The sequence below is a fragment of the Clarias gariepinus genome, chromosome 13 (genome assembly GCF_024256425.1).
Source record: "Clarias gariepinus isolate MV-2021 ecotype Netherlands chromosome 13, CGAR_prim_01v2, whole genome shotgun sequence".
NCBI classification, from domain to species: domain Eukaryota; kingdom Metazoa; phylum Chordata; class Actinopteri; order Siluriformes; family Clariidae; genus Clarias; species Clarias gariepinus.
This window is the reverse complement of record NC_071112.1, coordinates 6,811,259-6,833,356: the sequence shown is the minus strand read 5'-3', so window position 1 is coordinate 6,833,356 and position 22,098 is coordinate 6,811,259. Positions and strand designations below refer to the sequence as shown.

General features: G+C 37.6%; 2 protein-coding genes across 2 annotated transcripts; both read left to right on the top strand.

Annotated features, from left to right (window-relative positions):
* The first annotated feature begins 544 nt into the window (after positions 1 to 544).
* On the top strand, positions 545 to 9,612 carry zmpste24 (zinc metallopeptidase, STE24 homolog). The gene is made up of 10 exons (XM_053509870.1): positions 545 to 957; positions 3,367 to 3,513; positions 4,075 to 4,161; positions 4,291 to 4,407; positions 4,551 to 4,703; positions 5,810 to 5,951; positions 6,660 to 6,832; positions 7,274 to 7,378; positions 7,788 to 7,931; positions 8,766 to 9,612. The coding sequence occupies exons 1-10, from the start codon at positions 850 to 852 to the stop codon at positions 8,991 to 8,993; spliced, it is 1,404 nt and encodes a 467-aa protein (XP_053365845.1). The 5' UTR covers positions 545 to 849; the 3' UTR covers positions 8,994 to 9,612.
* A 5,339-nt stretch (positions 9,613 to 14,951) lies between these two features.
* Positions 14,952 to 19,936, top strand: LOC128535815 (uncharacterized). The gene is made up of 4 exons (XM_053509880.1): positions 14,952 to 16,232; positions 18,147 to 18,484; positions 19,330 to 19,442; positions 19,594 to 19,936. The coding sequence occupies exons 1-4, from the start codon at positions 15,824 to 15,826 to the stop codon at positions 19,733 to 19,735; spliced, it is 1,002 nt and encodes a 333-aa protein (XP_053365855.1). The 5' UTR covers positions 14,952 to 15,823; the 3' UTR covers positions 19,736 to 19,936.
* Positions 19,937 to 22,098: the final 2,162 nt, after the last annotated feature.

The window sequence follows — 22,098 nt, the reverse complement described above, 5'->3', positions numbered from 1 at the left end:
TGGTGGGTTCCCTCCGGGTACTCTGGTTTTTCTCCCACAGTCCAAAGATATGGCTAATTAGGCTAATTGTCGTTCCCAAATTGCATATAGTGTGTCAATGAGTGCGAGTGTGTTCGCCCTGCGTTGGATTGGCACCCCTTCTAGGGTATACACTGCTTCATGCCCTAAGTCTCCGGAGATAGGCTCAGGGCCCTGCGTGACCTTGTATACAAGACAAATTGGCGTAGATAAAGAGTGAGTTGCTACAATGCTAAACAAACTTGGCAAATAATTCACTCCTAACACAAATGATGCTGTGCTGCCTGACATTTTGTGTGAATAGTTTAGAGGATTTAGTGGGCACCTGAAGGATTACTGAGGAACAGGCAAATTTTACCACATCAAATACAAACATATACATTAAAATGAATGGAAATACAGAAATTGCCACACAGAAGAAATAATCCTTCCCCCGTATCTACTCTTTAGTACAGAAAAACGCCATCAAACCTACAGAAGGGAAAGAGGAACAAAAAAACACGTGTTCCTGTTTCCGCCCGAACATACTTTTTGGTTGCTCACTGTATTGCACATGAATGGAGAAAAAGGAAATACGACCATGACGAAATAATCGGTTTATATTAGGACGTGTTTAGAAAATAACACGCCGATTATATTTTTAGAACCGGTTTGCGAGTGGTTTAATTGTCGGTGCAGTTGACTGTTACAGGTGATAGCGAGACTTAAAGCGAGTCAGCTAGCTTGGGTTATTGATTCACTGAGCCGCCGCGGTTCCTCTGTATCACTGTACATATCTCTAAATAATAAACAGAAATAAACAACATAAACAAAAAAAAAAAAAAAATAATCATGTTGAAGGAAATCCTCGACCTGCCCCTGGAGGATAAAATCTTCTATGCCGTCTTGGTGTTTTCATGGACGGTGTATCTCTGGGAGGCCTACCTCTCCCACAGACAGGTAAAGTCATGTGTGTTTATCAGCACGGCGTGTTTCTCCTCTCGGATGGACTGTTAGAAAGGTGGCGTTCTAAAGAGATTCTTATTTAACTTACATTGTCTGATTATTTTAGCAATACATCAAAGTACTGCAATAATAACTGACTGTTGGCAGAAATAATGAGTGGAAACATCTATTTTTTGTCTGTCTGTTTATCTTTCAGTCTGTCTGTCTATCTGAATCTATATATTTATCTGTCTTTCTGTATATCAGTCTCTCTTATATCTATCTATCTACCCATCTATCTATCTATCTATCTATCTATCTATCTACCCATCTATCTATCTATCTATCTATTTTTTGTCTATCTGGCTATTTATATTTTCTTTTTATATTTCTGTATCTTGTTTTGTCTATCTTTCATTTTTTCTTTTTTTATCTATCTATCTGTCTGTCTTTTTTGTTTCTGTCTATCTGAATTTATCTATTTATTTATCTATCCACCTGTCTGTCTTTTTGTCTATCTGTTCATCTCTTTATCTTTCTATTTCACTTTCTATCTGTTTGTCTATTTTTTCCTTTTTCTGTCCCTCCGTCCGTCTATCCATATTTATTAATTTATTTGAACATATATGTATGCCTAAACATTATAAATTACCTCATGGAATCACAATAAAGGCAAATGTTTAAACAATAGTTGAACTTGACAAATTCCTCCATATAAACATTGAGTAGTAGTAATGACATTTTTCTCAAAAGGTTCACTTAGTCATGTGACTGGGGCTCCTTATAAAATTTGAGGAAGAAAAATTTCTTACACAGAGTTAAAAAGGAGACTCGAGACGCATGCAAACATATTTTGCAAGTAAATCCATCATCCATCCGTCTAGGAACCTCTGTAGTCCAACTAGGGACTGTGGAGGCCAATGGTGACTCCAATTATTCCCATTTGTATGACTGTGGTAGGACCTCCAGGCAACATTCTGCTGTGAGCAATTGAGAAACGCCAATTAGTCTAATCTCCATGTGTTTAGACTGTGGGAGGAAACCTGAGTACTCAAAGGAAACCCACCAAGCACAAGGAGAACATGCAAACTCCATACACACACAGACAGGGAACACACAGTTGGGAATTGAACTTGATTCTGGATGTGCAAGGTCACAGATCTGAAAGATACTTGCAGTGGAACATTATCTGTAGCACGAAAGTGCTCCACCACATACAACCAAGAAATGAATACATGTGATTTATAACTTAATATTTAGATTTTTTTGATATTTCTAGTAATTTCACATTTCACAGGTCCAAACTAGAAACCTTCCCCTACATCTACCCCATGTGAAGAGTAAAAGAAAAAGGAAATTGTAAAAAACTAAATACTCTTTGGTGTACAAAATAGCCCTTTAAAAAAAAAGAAAAACCTGTGTAAATATTTAAATATTAAATTTATTGCTATCTGTGTATAAACTGTATATGTATATGATAATATACTTCATACTATTGTCCTTTTTTTTGTCTAAAGTGTGTATACATTTTTAGAATCTGTATATATGTGGTCAGGATTGTGCAGTATAGAATAAGATATCTTTTTTTTTCAGCACAAACGAGGCAATATGAGAAACTGAATTTAATTTTAATTTTAACCAACTATACAAATATGACTGAGCAAAAAAATCTAAAATGGGTCACATATGCAACAAAATAGAGCAGATTCATAAGATCACATGTTTTTATGGTTGTTTTTGGTTGTTCCTGTGACCAAAAATGGAAAAACATATATATTATAGTACTGTGCAAATGTTTCGGGCACAAACAAATAAATAAAACAGCTGGTAGGTTTTACTAAGAGTGCTGGAGAATTAGTTCTTCTGGTAACCTTTCCACACTTGCTTCTTTCTATTCTGCACACAAAACCCAGGAGAATACATTAGTGATTTTTTTTGTTTTCATCTAAAAACTAGCCTCTCGTGTAATATGTTGCTTTCATTGCTGGCATGCAAATATTTTTCTGTAAGGGTACTTCTTTATTCATTTTAAAGGCATATTTGGAAATAAAGAATGATTTTGTACATACTACAGACATGATAAATACATAAAACAAAATTTGTTAGAGGGTAAAAAAAAAATCAGATAACAAGAGCCGAGTAGGTGTGTGACTTATTATATAACAGCTATAAACAATCGTTTCCTCACTGTCTTTTTTTCTTCTTACCATTTTCCTTTTTTGGGGGGGGTTTCTGGCTCAAGCTCAAAATGTCACACCAGTTATACCACTGCTGTGTCTCAGATCTATGACATGATCTCATCAGTGCCAGCTTGTTATAGTAAAACATAGCATCTGATCTAATAATGATGATTTTTTATTATTTCGCAGTAGATTTCTTTTGCTGAGTGTGTATTTTGCCAACACTTGTTTTTTGCCCTCTTAGAGGAGGATCTACAGGTCGGCCATGCATGTGCCTGCCGAGCTGGGGAAGATTATGGACCCTGAGACATTTGAGAAGTCACGTCTCTACCAGCTGGACAAGAGTAACTTCGGGTTCTGGTCTGGACTTTACTCTGAGACAGAGGGAACGGTGAGGTTCTAATATCTAATAGCATACATCTCCAGTCCTAAGCTAACTAGTTCACTGTGTCTGCATGATGTGGACAAAAAGACCATACTGTGATCGTGTTACAGATGCATTAAGAATTTTTTTATAAAACATGCATGTAGCGATTTTTGATTTAAGATTAAAGTGATGTTGATTGATTGTGTTAACACAATCAATCAACAATTTATTTAATCAATAACTGAAGTGTTTAATTCATCTTATACAGTAAGTGAATTTTCTTGTAACCTGTAGGACTATAGAGGACCTGCAACATTTTACCACCTCAAATATAAACTTGTATAAAAAAAAAAACGTTTTGGATGTAGTGGCGATACATTAATTGCCACACAAGAATCTTGGTACTTAATAGATTTTTGATTCTATTGATAAGTATGTTTAAGCTTTTTAGAATATTGTGGTGCATGTTTTCATATTAATTTATATTTATTTCTATTTATTTCCCAGTTGAATTTGGTGTGTTGAAACTGGCGTGTTTTGACTGGATTAATGGTTTCGGTTTTGTTTTGTTTTTTTCTCCTGTAGCTTATCCTGCTGTTTGGAGGCATCCCGTTTCTCTGGAAGATCTCAGGAAGCCTGACTGGGCGCTTCGGCCTCGGCCCGGAGTACGAGGTGCTTCTGAGTTCATTTAACTTCCTCCTACTGTCAGCAAATAGTGCCGATCAAATAAGATTCCTCCCCAAATCCTGAGCATTTGTCTAGCAAGACTGGATTTAAAATAAACAACTTATGCTGTTGCAGATCTCCCATTCATTGGCCTTCTTGTTGCTGGCGACATTGTTTAGCGCGGTCACAGGTCTGCCCTGGAGTCTCTACAGCACCTTCGTCATCGAGGAGAAGCATGGCTTTAACCAGCAGGTCAGAAAAACATCAGCAGCAATTTTTATGCAAGAAAGTTGGAAAAGTGTAGCGCAGCGGAAAATAATCCCAAAGTTACAGTTCTCTGTATGTATCATCCCTTATGTTTTTTTTTGTATCTTTGTCTCTTTCTTTATCCTCAGACAATAGGCTTCTTCCTGAAAGATGCCCTAAAGAAGTTCATAGTGACTCAGTGCATTCTGCTGCCTGTGACCTCGTTGCTCCTTTACATCATAAAGATCGGCGGAGATTATTTCTTTATCTACGCCTGGCTCTTCACACTCGTCGTCTCTCTGGTTAGTCGCTATTCTGATTGATGTACAGTATAATCGCATTGTATTATATAAACACAAGTTATTTGTGCTGACTGGGATTGTTCAAGATGGTGGCAATCAATTATTGTGGTTTGGACTGCATTGCATTTCCATATTACATTCATTCCTTTGGCAGTTGGTTCCATCCAAAGCAACTTACAACTGAGCTGAGAGGAAGAAAGATAATGTTGCTTTAACCCTTTTTCAGGGTTGCAAATTTCACACGTTTTTCTGAAAGCAAGACCAATTATGGAAGCCCAAATAGTTTAAATCAATAAAAAAAAAAAAAACACTCCTGTCCCCCTTGCACCTCCTGCACTGCAAATGTCCCCTTTTGTGGTGTATTGCTTAATACTGTAGATTTGTGAGCTACAGAGAAATATCATTTAAAACAAACATTATCAGTTAATTCATTTTAATAGGTTAAATATGTCACGGCAATGGATCAATTAATGCTGACTTATTAGCAAGCATAATCCTTAGGATCAGAGTTGCACTAATCTGTATTTCATCTGCTTCGATGATCATAATAATTTAATCTAATCTAGAGTGCAAGCTAGAGTGTGGTGATGATGTTTTTTTCCTTTTTGCACATCAGCACATTTCTCGGAGGAAACAAGAAAATTACCCAAAGTTTAGGAGATGTCTTGGCCAGAATGTGAATTCTTATATTTAAATGCTGACCCACTGCTGTCATGTCATTCCCGAATAGATTTCCGAATAGACTGCTGATACAATAAGATTTTGCTGCATTTATTGTCCTTTAATATTGCAGTATTTGCAGGGTAATTCTGTTAACTTAGCATTTTATAAATAGCCGTATATTATTGTAATAACAAGCACTTTAAATAATATTAATAAATATTATTATTATTATTATAGGGTCCCCTTTGGTCCTCCAAATGTCCTCCAAAAAGTGCACTGATTCACTGCTATTATGAAAAGCTTTACCGTGACCGCTGTTCTGAACTTTATGAAAACTCATCATAGGATTACATGAAATATGTGTTGAAAAAACAGCCCTTATTTAAACATGCTGATCAGACCTTATTTATTCCTCCTCTTCCTCCTGTCTCTCCAATGTGCAGATTCTGGTGACCATCTACGCTGACTACATCGCCCCGCTGTTTGATAAGTTCACCCCGCTGCCAGAAGGAGAGCTGAAGACGGACATCGAAAGCATGGCCAAGTCCATCAGCTTCCCACTCACCAAGATCTATGTGGTAGAAGGTATTTTGGAAGTGTAAAATCATTACACAGACGTGAATATTAAAAGGAACAGAAGAAAACTGTGATTTTGAAACCGATCAGGCTGTGGAACTACTAGAGCGGTCAGATTTTAATCACTTATGCAGTTTCATCTGCCTTTTGTTGATTCTGAAATTAATTCAGAATCAATTTATGCTTTTTAAATTATTTTACACTTTTTAAATTCAAATCATTTAAATAAAATTCTAATTATAGGAATCACCAGGTATTAGCCGATACATTATCACAATACCTAACATTCTTTATCACGATTTTATAAATAGTCAATTTTAATATTATTATAATAATTAATGAATAATTATTATTATAAAAGAGCATTAAAATGCATAGTAACTTGAATCTATGAAGAGTATTTATTATGCATTGAAATGCTGTGTAATTTTAATTTGTTGATGTAAGAAATGTGACTGCTTAAGACAAATCACGAAGTAAATTTTAGTGCTTTTGAACCCTATTGAAAAATCACAACACCAAAAATCAAATCAACTCAACACTTTACCTATGATTTACCTATTGAATTTTTCCCACTATTGATTGGTGTGCAGTTTGGGTATTTGCCTATGAATGTTTAAGTGCCTTTTTTATTATTAAATCATCAGCTTAGAAAAAAATCCACAATTATATAACTTACCTAGGGACTTTTTATCATCTTCCACCATCACTTCCCAGGCTCTAAAAGATCCTCACACAGCAACGCCTACTTCTACGGTTTCTTCAAGAACAAGCGCATTGTTCTGTTTGACACGCTGTTGGAAGATTACTCACCTCTGAACAAGAAAACCGATGGAGACTCCACGTCCGAACAGGAGGAGACGGTAGAAGAGACCAAGCTTCAACCTAAAGTCAGTACTCAAGAACTACAGAATAACAGACCTGAACTAAATTCTGATAAACTTAATAATGTATACTACAGCCCTGTAGAGTTCTTGACAGAGGGCTTGCATACTTGTTGGTGTTGGCTAACTTTTTTTTTTTTTTCCTTCAGTAAATGAAATAAAAAAGTTGTGTTTACTCTGGTTGCCTTTGCTTTAAGTTAAAGTTAGTTTAAGTATTTAAAACAACTACATGTGACAAATATGTAAAAATAGAAGATTTGCAAATACTTTTTCACAGTAAATACTTTAGCGCAGTTTACCTGAAGTGTTGCTATGATCTGTTGTATATTCTTTTATATTGTTTTATTTATTTTTTATATATACTTATATTTATTATTATTATTAATTTTGCTTTTATGATACTGCTTTACACTCCAAAATAGTGTTTATTTATTATCGTTTTTTTAGCACAAGAAGCAAGGCTGCAGTAACTCTGAGGTTCTGGCGGTTCTTGGCCATGAATTGGGACACTGGAAACTGGGCCACACTGTGAAGCACATCATCATTAGCCAGGTGAGCTAGAAATGATGTGCAGATAACACCTGTGATTTTAAACTAGTGGTAAACTGAGCATGTGTTATTTCTTCAGTCTTGCTGAAAATAATCCATGAGACAATGATAATGATACCTACTTGTACTTTTATAGTCCACTGAACACCTCCTTTATAAGCCATCTGGATAGTATAATCTAATGTTTCATGTCTGTGATTTCAGTTTCTTTTTTTTTCTCTTTTTTTTCGTTTCTCTTTATCAAGCAGACACTGCAACTGTTAGCAGCTAGACAACAATCTTTTACATATTATAATTCAGGACATAGACTGAGACCTCTCTGAGGAGCTGAACACAGACTGTCAGACAATTTATCATGTCCTGAATAAACCATATTCCCACCTGGAATTTATTTCTTATTTGCCCTTTACAGGTGAACTCCTTTCTCTGCTTTTTCCTGTTCGCTGCTCTGATTGGCCGGAAAGAGCTCTTCATGGCCTTTGGCTTCTACGATAGCCAGCCGACTCTCATCGGGCTCCTGATCATCTTCCAGTTCATCTTCTCCCCATACAATGAGGTATAATATATCAGTCTGTTCCGTCTACGGTGTGTGCAAAGGTTTTTCGACTCGTGTAGAGGTTGTCGATAAATTTGTGTGCCTTAAAATTTAAAAATAAAGTGTCACATGCAAATTTTTTGTTCTGCCGCCATTTTAATCAGTGTGCGCAAAGTGGTGGTGATTCACATGAGAAAATGACTCTTTCATAATTTGGGGGAAAAAAATCAGGAAATATGCCTGTCACGAAGAGGGAAGAAAACTCTATAGACTTCATTTTATTGCCACATCACGTTGTTGAGTCTAGACCTGAGCAACTGAAGCAACTCTAGATCATAACACTGCCTCCAGAGGCTTGTACAGTGGACATTATGCATGATGGGTTCATCGCTTAAGATACTTCCCATCTTACTGTAACGCCCACATCGCTCTAGAAAAGGCTCAATCTGAACTCATCAGACCGCATGACATTTTTCCATGGCTTTAAATCCATTTTTATGCCTTAGCAAACACCTTTGTTTAACGATTAGTCTTACTAACAAGTGGTTTTCAGGTGCCTTTTGGCAAACTCCAGGTGCCTTTTATTAAGGAGTGGTTTCTGTCTGGCCACTCTACCATATAGGCCTGATAGGTGGACTTGTTATTATTTATTTTCCTATAACATGTTGCTGAAAGCTGCTTGACTTAAGAATCTAAATAAATGTGACAAAATGTATCATTTTAAATGATTAATGTAGATTTATATTAGACACTTAGTCTTTTTCATTGATTTGGACAGTCTGGCATCTTCAGACTGAATAATTGGACCTAATGTTCTCTCTTTTTCTGCTCCTCAATTATATTTCACTTCTTCAGCTCCTGACGTTCTGCCTGACTGTGCTGAGTCGCAGATTTGAGTTCCAAGCAGACGCGTTCGCAAGAGCCATGGGCCGATCGACTGAGCTCTGCTCGGCCCTCATCAAGCTAAACAAAGACAACCTGGGCTTCCCGGTGGCAGATTGGCTCTTCTCGATGTGGCACTATTCCCACCCTCCACTGCTGGAGCGGCTCAGGGCCATCAAAGATGCAAATAAACAAGACTGACAGCTCCACCAGAGGGCGCCACATTCACCATCCGCGCCTCACAGAAAGGGCCTGCGTTGGCCACTTCTGGCTGTCTGAAGAAAGTATCTCTCTCTCTTAATAGTTGTCTTCTGGGTCCTTAACTTTTGACGTTTTGTTTCACAAATTTTGTAATCTGTTGACTTTAACTGGACTTGTGTATAATCATAAGCAATGGAAGAAAGAGGACTCGATACGGTTCATACTTTTTAAAATTATGACATGTTCTCTTTTTCTTAAATTGCATCCAAACATTAATTATTTTATTTTCCACATCCTAGCTGATGGGTGGAAACCTATGATGTGTATGTCAGGAAGAAAAAAAAACCTGCAGGCAGTTTGAAGTTCCAGTGGAGTTATGAGATTTTGTCACAAGCTCTTGATAATTTTCTTTGATTAAATATTTGTAAATCCCACAGGCAGACATAAAGGGGAACTAAAATCTTTAAGATGTAAAAAAAAAGACCAAATAGGGACATGCAAGGTTTCCACCCAGCAGTGATGATTTCCTTGATATTATAGGCTTGATTTATAATTTTTTCCCCAGAGAGAGAAAGCATGAGGGTAAAGTACCTCGTTTAACCTCATCATTGATGAGGAATACTATACAAAAAGGCCTCGCCTTTCTTGTTCAAGTTTCACTTTTGGGTAATTTGAGCATTTGCGTTTCATTAGGATTTAAAAAGATTGTGACTATCTGTAAATACACTGTTAATTTCATGGGGTTTTTTTATTCCAGAGAAACTTAGAAAAATAAATAATACGAGTAAGAAATGTTGAAAGTAATTAGAAATCTGTTGAAATTTTTTACAGTTTAGGTCCTTTTTATTTTGGATGCCTCTAGTTATATGACTGAGTGTGTGTTTGTGTGGGAAGTCATGAAAACATCCAGTCCATTTTTCCATGTCTTTGTTCGATGAAATCGAAAAGTGTTAACGTTCCAGGGAAGCCTTGTTGCTGGAGATCGACCGGCCTCAGTTTCTAAATGTATTTCTGTGTTTCAAGTCACATACATTGCCTTGAGAGAAGGCTTTCATTGTAATTAATTAATGTTTGCATGCTGAAATAAAAAAAAATCCCCTCATATAATACAGAACGGGTCAGGATAAAGAAATAGGAAAGCATTAGAAGAGCAGGATAAAGCCAATCAAGGCTTAGGAAGAGGATTAAGAAGACAAGGATTTAATGAGAAATTGTTGGATACGTTTAGACATCTCAGGAGTTTTCTCTTTCTATAGCGCATTATTTAGTGTTCTTTGTAAGTTAAAGCAATTTCAGGTTTGGCCACCCTGCAAGTAAAACTCGCCTTGGAGGTCATTGCTTTCCATGTTTGCCATGGTCGATCTGATGTTTGTGAGCATACCCTCTCATAAATAAAACCCTTCACAGCAAATTTAGCCTTCTGTTATTATTTCTACTGAAATGAATTGGTATTGTACACATTTTCTATGTGGTTTATTGAGAAACAGTATTCAAATTCTCAGTTCTTTGTGCCTTTGATTCAGCAAGATTCTTGTCCGTTTTAACAAGATTACATCACACAGTTGCTATAGTTTTTGAGGCCATGAAAGTACACAGTGCATCATTATGGTGGAAGGCATGATAAGATAGTTAAAAGGGAGGCACAAGGTCAGCTCAGTGTGTCTGTAACATTCCAGCAAGGCTCAGTTGAGTATTAGATTTATGGTAAGTTATGCATATGGCCAAAACGTAGTATTAGTGCTAAAAAGTGTATAAATTCAATTTTCAGGATATATCATATTATGCCTTTTTTTTAATATGCATACACATTTTTATCAAATAAAAAGAAACATTTGTTAGCATTTGCCCTTCTATGTAGTGTCTGTAACTTTCTTGAGTTCACATCTTCCAATGATCTTAATTGTCATTAGACAATGACATTATGCCAATTTAGATTTCATGTGAAAAGACATAAACCTGAAAAAGTATGAATTCGCTATCAAATTTGACATGGTTCAAGCAACAATCTTCAAATGCTTCTAGAAGCTTATGCCAATTTTAGTATCAATACTCAAAAAATATGAATAATTTGCATTTGAAATTATTATTATTTGAAGTGAAACAGTATAATGCTGAACATGGCCATTTTGGGTCACATATAAAATCACCTCTCCAAAACGGCTGTAAGCAACTTGAAATGTTTAGGAAAGCAAGATTGGTTACTTCCATGTTGTATAAAATTCAGAAGTAGCTTCCTTGGCGCACACATTTTCCGTATTATGTGTATAATATAAAAAGAATAAAATTGTCTCCAGTACTGTGTTTTGGCTGATACTAAAACAAAAAAAACAAATGTGCACCAGAACTGACTTATCTTAAAGCACTTTACCATGCACTTGCTTATCCTCTAACACCTCTGCTCAATTGGTCACACCATCTCTCAGGGTACAAGAAGATGACAAGAGCATGATAATGTAATATTGGCTCCACATTACTGTTGCAGTTCTGTATTTTATTTCCGTGGCAAAGTGAGCTCTACTATAACTAAGTACCTGTTATGTGTATAATTATTTTGTTTTTTTATTTACACTCTTTAAAAATCAGCTCTTTCTGAGGAGGCATAGTGACATCTGCATGTATGTAACGTAACAAGATCAGCTGCATGCTAATGTATTGTTTAGAATGTAAATTCGTATTTCACAAATCAGTTTCAACCAGAAGCAGCAAGTGTTACCATCAGCTGAGAGGAAATTACTTAGAAGAGTCAGGAACATCCCAGAAATCACCAAAGCACAAGCTGCTGAAACCCCAGTGTCACTGTCTACAGTCAAATAAGATTTACATCACCATGGACCAAAAGGCTGCCATGCAAGAAAGAAGCCCCTGCTCCAAAATCAACAACTGAAATATCAACCAAAGCTGGCAAGGTTGGACAAAGATAAAATATTATAATGGAAGTTTTTGACCAGATATGGTATGTTTAGAGAAGTAAAGGTGAAACAAGAACTGCTTAAACATGGTGGTGGGAGCATCATGTTTTGGATCTGTTTTGCTGCCAGTGGAACTGGTGGATGAAATAATGAACTAGGTCAAAATTCTTCATCAGCTAGATGGTTGACATTTGGACAAAATTGAATGCTGTAACAGAGCAATGACCCACATCAAAGCTAGCTGTAAAATGAATAAAGTAGGCAAATGTTAGCTTTTGGACGGGAGCCTTAACCATCAAAAAATTGTAAACCATGCTTAAACATTTGGTCAATGCTAAGAAACTAACAAATGTATATGAGCACTACAAATTCTGCTAGGAAAAGTGGTTAAATTTCCAACCAGATTTTTTTCCCTGTTTAATAATGCAGTCTATATAATATATTTCAACTGCCAACAAGTTACTGAACACTAACTGATGCAGTGAGGAGCTTCTCTTTACTTAAACAGCCATGTCAGAAGACATATCCTGTAAACAAACTGAATGACTAGATCTTTCCATCAAATTATTTTTTTTATTCCCTGATGAAAAAAATCAAGATGACAATGCCAGGATTCATGGGGCTCATATTGCGAAAGAGTCATACAGGGAGCATAAAGACATTATTTTCACACATGGATTGAAAAAAGGAATGAAGAAGGCTATTTCTTCCATTCTCAATATAAGATCTTGGAGAGAAATGAATGTGACTCTGGATGGTAATAAGAGTTGTGACACTGCATACTTATTGAAATGATACCACAGTAAATGCTAGCAATCAACTGAGGAGGCGCAGTGAGGAGCTTTTCATTTCTTAAGCAACCTTGTCAGGAGCAACCTTGACACTGGAATTGGAAATTTGTGGTCGTGACAACAATGTACTCTGTAGACAACAAGGACTTTCCGTAAAAGGACAACTCTCCCATCATCGATACAAGATCTTGGAAAGAAATTAAAATAACTCAGGATGTTGTGACATTACTTATCGAAATGTGAATGTGTGCCATAATCAAAGCAAAAAAATCTTTTTACGAAATACTAGAGTGTAATTGTTTTTTGTCCGGGCAGTGAACGGGTTATTTTGAAATAGGTTATGAAGGTCAGTGATACCTTTATGATGCCATAATTGAAAGTGGATAAGGTTGTTATTTGACTGAAGATGTATATCTACATGGTGTTAGCGATCTCTTAGTTCCTTTTTTTTTTTACAACAATTGGGGCCTCCGAGTGGCGCAATGGTAAAGTGCTTGCCCTATCATCCAGAGTTCGCAAATTCGATTCCTGGGTGATGCTGAAACCTCTCGCAGCCAGGGGTCTAGAGAGAGCTAATTGGCCAAGCTTTCTCAGAGGGGAGGGATGAAGGATACTTAGTGCTCCCACATTAATCATGGATCTACAGCCAATGAGGGGTGTCCATGAGCTTGCGAAGGAGAAGCAGAAGGAGAAGGAGCAGATAGTGCAGTGTGTTTCATAGCCCTCAGTGGTGAGTGAGCAAGTAGTTTGAAAAGATGGGGTTGGCTGGCTCCATGTGGTTCTGAGAAAACATGTGATAGTCTTTGGCCCTCCTGACTGAGTGATAATAGTAGATTAATGTGGGAGCACCACTAGTGATGGGAAGCAATTGGACATGACTAAATTAGGGAGAAAAACTGGGGGAAAAAATGTAAAAAATAAATCTTACAACAATTGGAAATATAGTTGCAAGCTTTGATGAAGGGGCCCAAGCACCTCGCCACCTAGGCGCATGACCCGTGTGCTTTTTGAGCATGTTGTTGTTGGTTTTTTTCGGCTGCTCCTGACAAGATCTCTAAAAAGCCCTGTTGTGACTGTTGATGTTACTGAATATGATGGACGTGTCTTTCTGGTGCGTGCGAGTATCGATGGTGCAGGTGCTTGTGTAGTTTAGTGTATGTAATGTCTGTCCATTGCGTGTGTTTTTTTTGCAAAAGACCTAAAATATCTGACTTCATGGTGAGTTGAGCCCATAACATGCATAGGGTAAAATTGTTTAACCTAGTTTGACGTGCATATGTTTAAGTGTGTATGAGCTATGCAGCAGAATGGCCTGTAAAGGACTCTCAGAGCTGTCCTAATGGCAGCATATTCCAACCTGTGTGCCTATTGTCATGAGTATTTGAATGCGTTAAAAACTCCAGAAGGGACCAGGTGATTAAAAAAAGAACAAGAGGATCTCTGGCCATTATGACATCAGCACTATTAAAATATCAGCATTGATGCGAGCGATAGCGATGACATCATAGTCATGTTGTCTTCGTGGTGGTATCATAGTACTTGGTCCCTAATAATTCAGAAGCCTGCTGATTGCTAACAAAAGGTCAAATTTTCTCTGTTGGTCTCATGTTGCCAACACTTTGATGTTCAGAAAATCCAAGATAAATAAAATTTTATTAAAGGTAAAAGCATTCTAAAGCAAAAAAAGACTAGTTAAAAAATTCACTACAAGCTCAATAATGCCATGAGACACCTCGACTGCAAGATTGTTTGATTTATTATTTTTCCCAGAGTTTTTCAAATGAAATATTTATTGATCATTATATAATAAATATTTATAAGTATTATTATATCAACGGTGTTTAACCGGTTGCACTTCTGTTTCAGCACGTCTCGTGACATGTTCAAAACCTCGCGTGGTCTAAACCATTCTTATCCAAAACGTAGACCATAAAGAGCCAGGTTGTTCTTCAAAACGAGTATTAACACTCCTCGTATATTAAAAATATAAACAAATCACTTAAAACCTCTGATTAAGCTCATGATATATGACTGGAGATGACGTCAGCCCCATTTCCCCCCCTTTAACTCCCCCTCTGTGGAATGGTTTCTCCCAGATTGTGTACGTTCACGCGCACACACCAATACAGTACACACGGGCACGAGCGTGAACTTGTCCGGGCATATTAATAATGTGGAGGTTTTTCACTCCGAGACTGAGGAGCGTCTTTACCACACACGTCAGGATGTCGTCTGAACAGGTAGTCGATTATTAATTCGTTTTCGCAAAAATTTAACAGTCTTGTAATGAGCAGTCATTATCCTCAGTGCGCACTTGACATGTTTCTATTTTTATTTTTCCTCACTGCCTTAAAACTATACATTTCTCACGTATTTTATTTCTTTTAATGAATATTATTTTAATAGTATAATCTGTAAGCAGCGATGTGCTTATTAAGCACTTATATGTGCTCAATGTCAGATTTGTTAAACGTTAGGGTCGTTGCTAAGCCACGCCCCTTTTACGATGACGCAGCTGAATTCTTCATTCTGATTGGTCGAAGGGCAACGACGAAAGGGTGTTTGTTCTGTGGTGCGTTCAATAACATAAGCGTTTACGAAGCCGTACTTTTTTTTCTCCCTAAAGATTCTCACTAATTCAAAAATGCGAATTAATAATTTTCTGTACACGTAGCTTATGCAACATGTTTGAGGTGTGTTTTAACACAGTGGTGTAACATATGATAATACAAAAAAATAAGCAAAGAAGTAAACAATACAATTACTAAGCACTGAAACCATAAAAAAGAGACTACAATCTATTTCCCCATTTGTTGCAAAATCGCTTGCATAAACAGTCGGTCCACAAGGGCGTTTGGCAAACGGAGCATTCTCTAGCGCGTGCGTTATTGAATGTAGCGCTTCGTCGCAGCTTTTTATCGTCACTTCCGCAACGACGTCCTTGCGTCACTAAGTCGTAGTCTTGTACGTGCCTATCCGTTAATGCGACTGTATTCAGACTTGTTCCGTCGTGTTGAAGATGATACGTTATTGCTTCGAGGTCCGGCTTAGGTCCGTTCCCACTGAGACGTTCCTAAAAAGGCAAATAGTGACCAGGGATTGAGAAGAGAGTATAGTGTTGTTGTGAGAAATGTCTGCAAATTGGACTGACGCTGAAATCAGGCAGCTGCTGTCCCTTCGAGCCGAGGACAAAATCCTGAATAAGATCAAGGGGACGGTAAGGGACGGGGTTGTGTACCAAAATATGGCCGCTACCTTGCAGAAGCGAGGTGTGCACTGGCGCAAACCACAAATCATTAGCAAACTGAAAAGTCTGCGGAAAACCTACCTCACTATAAAGGAGCGGTATGGAAATAGAGGGACGCTGCACTGGCCGTATTTCGACTTGTGTGAGTCGATTTGGGGGAGCGGATGCCCGAGCAAAACAGAGTCAGAGGACGGAAAGGACTTGTCTAATGTGGATCCTGAGGACGGGATCACTTCGGAAGAAGAAACGATGGACGTTGTGGTAAAGGAGGAACAAGAAGAAAGTCGCCTAGGTGAGTTGTTATGTTGTACAAACAGACTTAGTGCCACCGTTTATGTTAAAGATGTATTAGGTTTTTGTTTTACTTTAAATTGATGTATAATATTCCTAATTCGTAAAACATTTAAAATCTTTAAATTGGGGCCTCCGAATGGTGCAGTGGTAAAGTGCTCGCCCTATCATCCGAAGATTGTGAGTTTGATACCCGGGTGATGCTGTAACCTCTTGCAGCCGGAGGTTGCGATTGGCCGAGCTGATTGGCTGAGCTTTCTCAGAGGGGAGGGTTAAGAGGTACCTCGTGCTCCCACATTAATCACGGCTCCACATCCAATTAGGAGTGTCTGTGAGCTCACGCAAGCAGAAGGAGCAGATAGCGCTGTCCTTCGAGTGTGTTACACCGCCCCCAACGGTGCGTGAGCAAGCAGTTTGAAAAGATGCGGTCGGCTGGCGTCACGTGGTTCGGAGGAAACACGTGATAGTCTTCGGCCCTCTCGACTGAGCGGTAGTAGTAACCTTTTTAATAAGAATTGAAAATCCCCTTGCCCCAAAAAAATCTCTAAATTGTAATTAAAATATTAATTTTTAATTTTAATTTTAATTAAGTCTTTTTAAACTTTTCGCTAACATTTCCGAACGTCTCTGAAAGATGAACTTAGTCGCGTGTCTAGGAAACACAAGAGACCTCCTGATATGATATAACAATACCTGGGTGCTGATTCAATTTGTGTTACGATTCTGTAAGTATGGCCGCTTGCATATGCCGATTTTATAAATATCATGATTCTATGTATTTTTTTTTTACATTTTGTTATAATACTAGATAAACTTCGCAAGTAATTCGCTCCAACCACTCAGTATGCTGTGCTGTGTGAATAGTTTTAAGGGCACCTCCAGGATGATAGAGGAACTGCCACAGTTTTACGACGTTTTCCTAAAAAATGCAAATATGTATAAACTTTGTATGTATAAATTTTATTATAAAATAATATTTTATTCAGTGGTTAGCACTGTCGCCTTGCAGGGTCCAGGTTTTTTTCCGGCCAGGCTCGATTCCCGTCTCTGTGTGCATGGAGTTTGTATGTTCTCTCTGTGCTTGGTGGGTTTCTTTCTGATACCGGTTTCCTCCCACAGTCCACAGATATGCAGGTTAGGCTAATTGGCATTCTCGAATTGCCCGTAGTGTGTATGTGTGTTTGACGTAAATTGTATTTATTTTCATTTTTTTACGACTGTGGTAGGTCAACATTCGTGCACATATTCACACTACAGTCATTTGCGAATGCCAATTAGTATAATCTGCATGACTTTTTTGTGTGGATTGAAAACGAAAATGAAAGAAAAACTAATTACATTTAAACAGTTAAGAATGTACATTTCATCTTCTTCTTTTTTTTTTTTACTTTTTAATATTCAGTAAATTTTAAATGAAGTTTAGAATTGTAATTAATACAGGCCAAACAATTAATAAAGGTCTCAAATGTTTAATATTTATGGATGTAAAATTGAATAAGATTAAAATAAAGTTAATAATAATTTTTTTTTCACAAGTTAAATTTTACGTAGTTTACAGGCATATGTTACACATTATAATACTTTTGTAAGGCAATTTATGTATCGTCACACTAACTCCAAAATAGATTTATTTACTTTTTTAATTAATTTTTAAGTTAAAAAGAAGTCTAAAAACTGTAATATCTAAACAACATATTTATTTAATTGTATAATTTATAGAATCAGGATATTTAAAAAATCACAGGCCTAAATGACACAATCTGCAGCAACTCAATGAAATTTTGATTGACAAAAAAGGCCAAATTTACTTACAAATACCAAACTTGGAAAAACGGGTAAGGATTCAGCATGATGCTTCACTACTGGTTAAGCTAATCGAAAGCTCTGGTTGTGTGTTTGTTTTTTTTTCCAACAGAATTCCCTTCTACTCCGCCGCCAAAAAAACGGCCAAGGGGGAAGGTCCGGCATCTGCAGCCTTCCGAGGCCTTGCGCAGGCTCTTGACCAATATGGAAAGAGACTATAATGAAAGAGAGTCTGTCCGCATTAAAGAGCAGAGAGAGTACGAGGACATGCTTCGCAAAGAAGCGAGGGAGTACGAGACGCAGGAACGGTCCATGCAGATGGCGATGTGGAAGGACATGCAGGAAACTCAGAACAAATTCTTTAAAGGCGTTTTGTGCCACATGGCTCTTTTTACTCAGCCACCTCCACCACCAACACCACCACCACCACAGCAGGAACTCTACACAGCGGTGAGGCAGCAACATGGGCAGAGTTGTGTTTAAATGGAGCTTTGAGGAACATTGACCTGTGTCTAATGACAGATGCTTTGAGAGATTGACGACATGGCAATTTTTACGGATACAATGATCGAAAAGGGCTTTATAGGAAAATTTTAAAAATTAACTTCAGGATAGGGATAACAGAGCCTCTAATCTCATGTTGATTAGTTTCCTATAATATTGTGTTTGGAAGTGTTTTATTACTCTTATACACAGCAGTTTTTCAATAATTATACATTTTAATTTGTTAATGGTTGACTGGCAATTTTTTTTTTTTGAAAATCAGAATGTTTTTGTAGACGATAGATAACTAAATAATTTTTTCTTAAAAAAAGTTTTCTTTAAAATGTTAATTTCTAAACATCATTAGAACTTATATCTCTAATATTTCCACAACAACAAGTGTAACTAAAAAACATTAAACAACATTTGTCTATTAATAAATAGAAAATTGTAATCATTGGCAAATTTCTGTGGTATAAGCAGAATAACGCATTCCAGACTGTGATGTAATAAAAAAAATTGCACTTCAAGTTCATGTTATCACTTATCTGACCAAAGAAAAACTGCAAAGCACAAACCATCTCTGCCCTGAAGACTTTTTCGGCTGGGATGCAATGGGAGACCATAGTCAAATTTGTTTTTCTGCAAGTCCTGCAAGGATCACGGTCAGAACTGCTGTTATTGAAAATTGATCAGCACATTCTGACAGAATCAAGAATTCATCAGCACTGTGGTGTGGTGTGACTGTTTCAGCAATAGCAAGTTGCACAGTGAGTATGTAATGTAATTTTTTCTTCTGTTACATGTGAAAGCTGGGAGAGCTCGGAAAAGGTGCAGGAAAGGGAGGAGGAGGCGGCGGCTCAGTCAGGGAGGCAGGAGGCGCGTTCGGAAAGAAGCAGGCCGCTGAGGAAGAGATGTACTTCAGGTGAGTACTTCATACTCCTTTTGTGTATTGAACAAGACTTTAACTGTGAGCCACACTTACTCAGCCATAATAAAAAATTAATCTGGCATACATTTTGTAATGAAACTCTGAGCTGACTCTTCATTCATGTCTGCATTCTTGTCTGTCATAGGAAAAAGGAGAAGGAACAGATAGCTGCTCTGAAAAAACATCATCAGGAAGAAATCAGCCATCACCAAAAGGAGATTGATCGTCTTAAAGACGAGATCAGCCGCCATGAGGGCAAAATTCAGCAATTAAAAAAGCATGACTGAGTCTTGTGCAAATATGGTCACGAAAACACTTTGCTGGAGCCTAACTGTTTAAGTTTGGTGGATTTTTGTAAATTTATTCAGTTGTGTACGGTTGTTAAAATAGAATAAAACAGGTTAACTGATCAGCCAAGGTATATCATTTTATACTATAAAATGATATTATTGTATTGTTCAGAACAATAAAGGTTTATCTGTGTTAAAGCTTTATAATATTGTGTTTATATCCTAAAAAGCAGCACATATACATCTATGCATCCGCGTATCAAGCTCAAAACACGCCCAATTCTGCAGACGGAAACACCTTGTTGAGGGGAGAGGTTTACTGAGAATGGTCAGATGCATTTTTTTTTAGGTTTTCTTCACTAAATATATCCTTACACAGAATAACTAATTAAAAGCTAAAAGTACCATCAGTACAGTACAGTATTGGGAAGGATTTCTATTTTTATTTTGTTTTGGGTGAGGGTGGAGAAAGTTACCCCAGAAACACATAGGTCATTAGTCGTCACTAAACGATTGCCAAAGACTCAGTACAGACATCTAGAGGAAGTTCATTTCGCCAGAACAGAAAAGAGTCTAGATGCATGTCTTCCTCGATCCCCGAGACATGGTGGGACCAGCCAAGCAGTGCTGGTGGATCAAAGAGGAATGTGGTGCAGTGTGTGTGATTGGAGCTGAGATGTAAGCAAGGCCGTTTTTAGCTTTGTAGGCATGCATCAGTCTTCTGAATTTGATGAGGGCAGCTACAGGAAGCCAGTGAGGTGGTGTGGGAGAATTTAGGAAGGTTGAAAACAAGCCATGCAGCTGCATTTTGAATCTGCTGCAAAGGACAAATGGTGCACAGAGGAAGACTGGCCCGGAGTAAGTTGCAGTAGTGCAGTCTTGAAATAATAAGGAACTGAACAAGGGCACCTGTTCTCCCTGTGCTTGGTGGGTTTCCTCGGGGTACTCTGTTTTCCTCCCACAGTCCAAAGACATGCAGACTATGGTTGTTCCCTAATTGCCTTTAGTAGGTGAGTGAGTGTGTTTGTATGTGTGCAATGGATTGGCAACATGTCCAGTGTGGGATAGGCTCCAAGGCCCCCATGACCCTGTACAGTATATAGGATAAAGCAGGACCTGAGTGGCCTGTGTGGATATAAATTAAAGAAGTCTGATGTTTTAAAGACGAAATTGATAACAGAAAGTAAGTAACTCAGATAATTACTCTGTCTACCTATGGTAAGCAGAAAAGTATATAAGAATGTGCAACAGATTTTACTTTGATGCAGATGAGCTACAACAGCAAAAGACCACATCAAGTTCCTATTCTTTCAGCCAAGAACAGGAAGCAGAGGATGCAAAGGGCACAGGCTCATTTAAAACAGAAAAGATAAAGACTGGATATACTTATTTTGGTCGGATCATCTTAAATTCTTTGGAGACAGATATTAGGGTCAGAATTTAGCACCAACGGGATGAAAGCATGGAGCCAATCTCCCTCCTCCAGGCTGTTGTAGGAGGTGAAGTAATGATGTGGGGAATGTTATATGGCACACTTTGGGCCTGTTAACACCATTCATGAATTGCTTGAATCATCACCACAGACTTATTAAGCATTGGTGCTGACTGTGTGCATTACTTCATGACCACAATTGACCAATCTTTAAATTGCTTTTTCCAGCATGATTATCCAAGTCATCCAATACTATTTTCATGAACATGACAATGAGATTAATCTTCTTCAGGAGTCATTGGATTTGAGTCTCATAGAACATCTTGAGGATGTGGTATAACAAAATACTGACAATAATAATAATAATAATAATAATAATACCTTTTCATTTTTAATGCACTGTACAGTATATTTGAAACAAATCTTAAAGTGTTATAAATAGTTTTGACCCAAAAGCTCTGCTAAAAGGATAAGTTTTAACATCAGATTTAAAAGCACCAACAGTCTGTGGCATCCTTAAATACTCTGGAAGAGCATTCCACCATCTAGGTGCAGCTGAGCTAAAAGGTTAAGCCTCCATGCTATGAAGCTCGGTCTTAATAGGTTGTACGTGAGGTAATGAGCTCTTTGAGATAGGGAGGGGCATCCCAATAAATGCACTGGTGGGTAAGAAGGGCAACCTTGTATTTAATTCTGAATGAAACAGGCAGCCAATGAAAAGATTTAAGAATGGGCGTTATATGATCGTATTTAAGCCCGCTCATCAGGAGAAGACATCTTACACAGATGTTTGATATGAGGCTCATACTAAAAATGTCCATTTAAACCCCTGGGTTAATAACAGATGCTGACAATGTGATATCCTGACTAGGATAGTAGGGCAATAAAGCCTACTTGAACTTGAACTTGTTAGATGTCTTAAACTGGT

Excerpts from the sequence above, each read along its gene's own strand:
- zmpste24 (XM_053509870.1), top strand. The coding sequence starts at position 850 with ATGTTGAAGGAAATCCTCGACCTGCCCCTGGAGGATAAAATCTTCTAT. Across the intron at positions 3,514-4,074 it reads ACTCTGAGACAGAGGGAACG|CTTATCCTGCTGTTTGGAGG; the intron begins GTGAGGTTCTAA and ends TTTCTCCTGTAG. Across the intron at positions 5,952-6,659 it reads CAAGATCTATGTGGTAGAAG|GCTCTAAAAGATCCTCACAC; the intron begins GTATTTTGGAAG and ends ATCACTTCCCAG.
- LOC128535815 (XM_053509880.1), top strand. The coding sequence starts at position 15,824 with ATGTCTGCAAATTGGACTGACGCTGAAATCAGGCAGCTGCTGTCCCTT. Across the intron at positions 16,233-18,146 it reads ACAAGAAGAAAGTCGCCTAG|AATTCCCTTCTACTCCGCCG; the intron begins GTGAGTTGTTAT and ends TTTTTCCAACAG. Across the intron at positions 18,485-19,329 it reads AGCAGGAACTCTACACAGCG|CTGGGAGAGCTCGGAAAAGG; the intron begins GTGAGGCAGCAA and ends TACATGTGAAAG.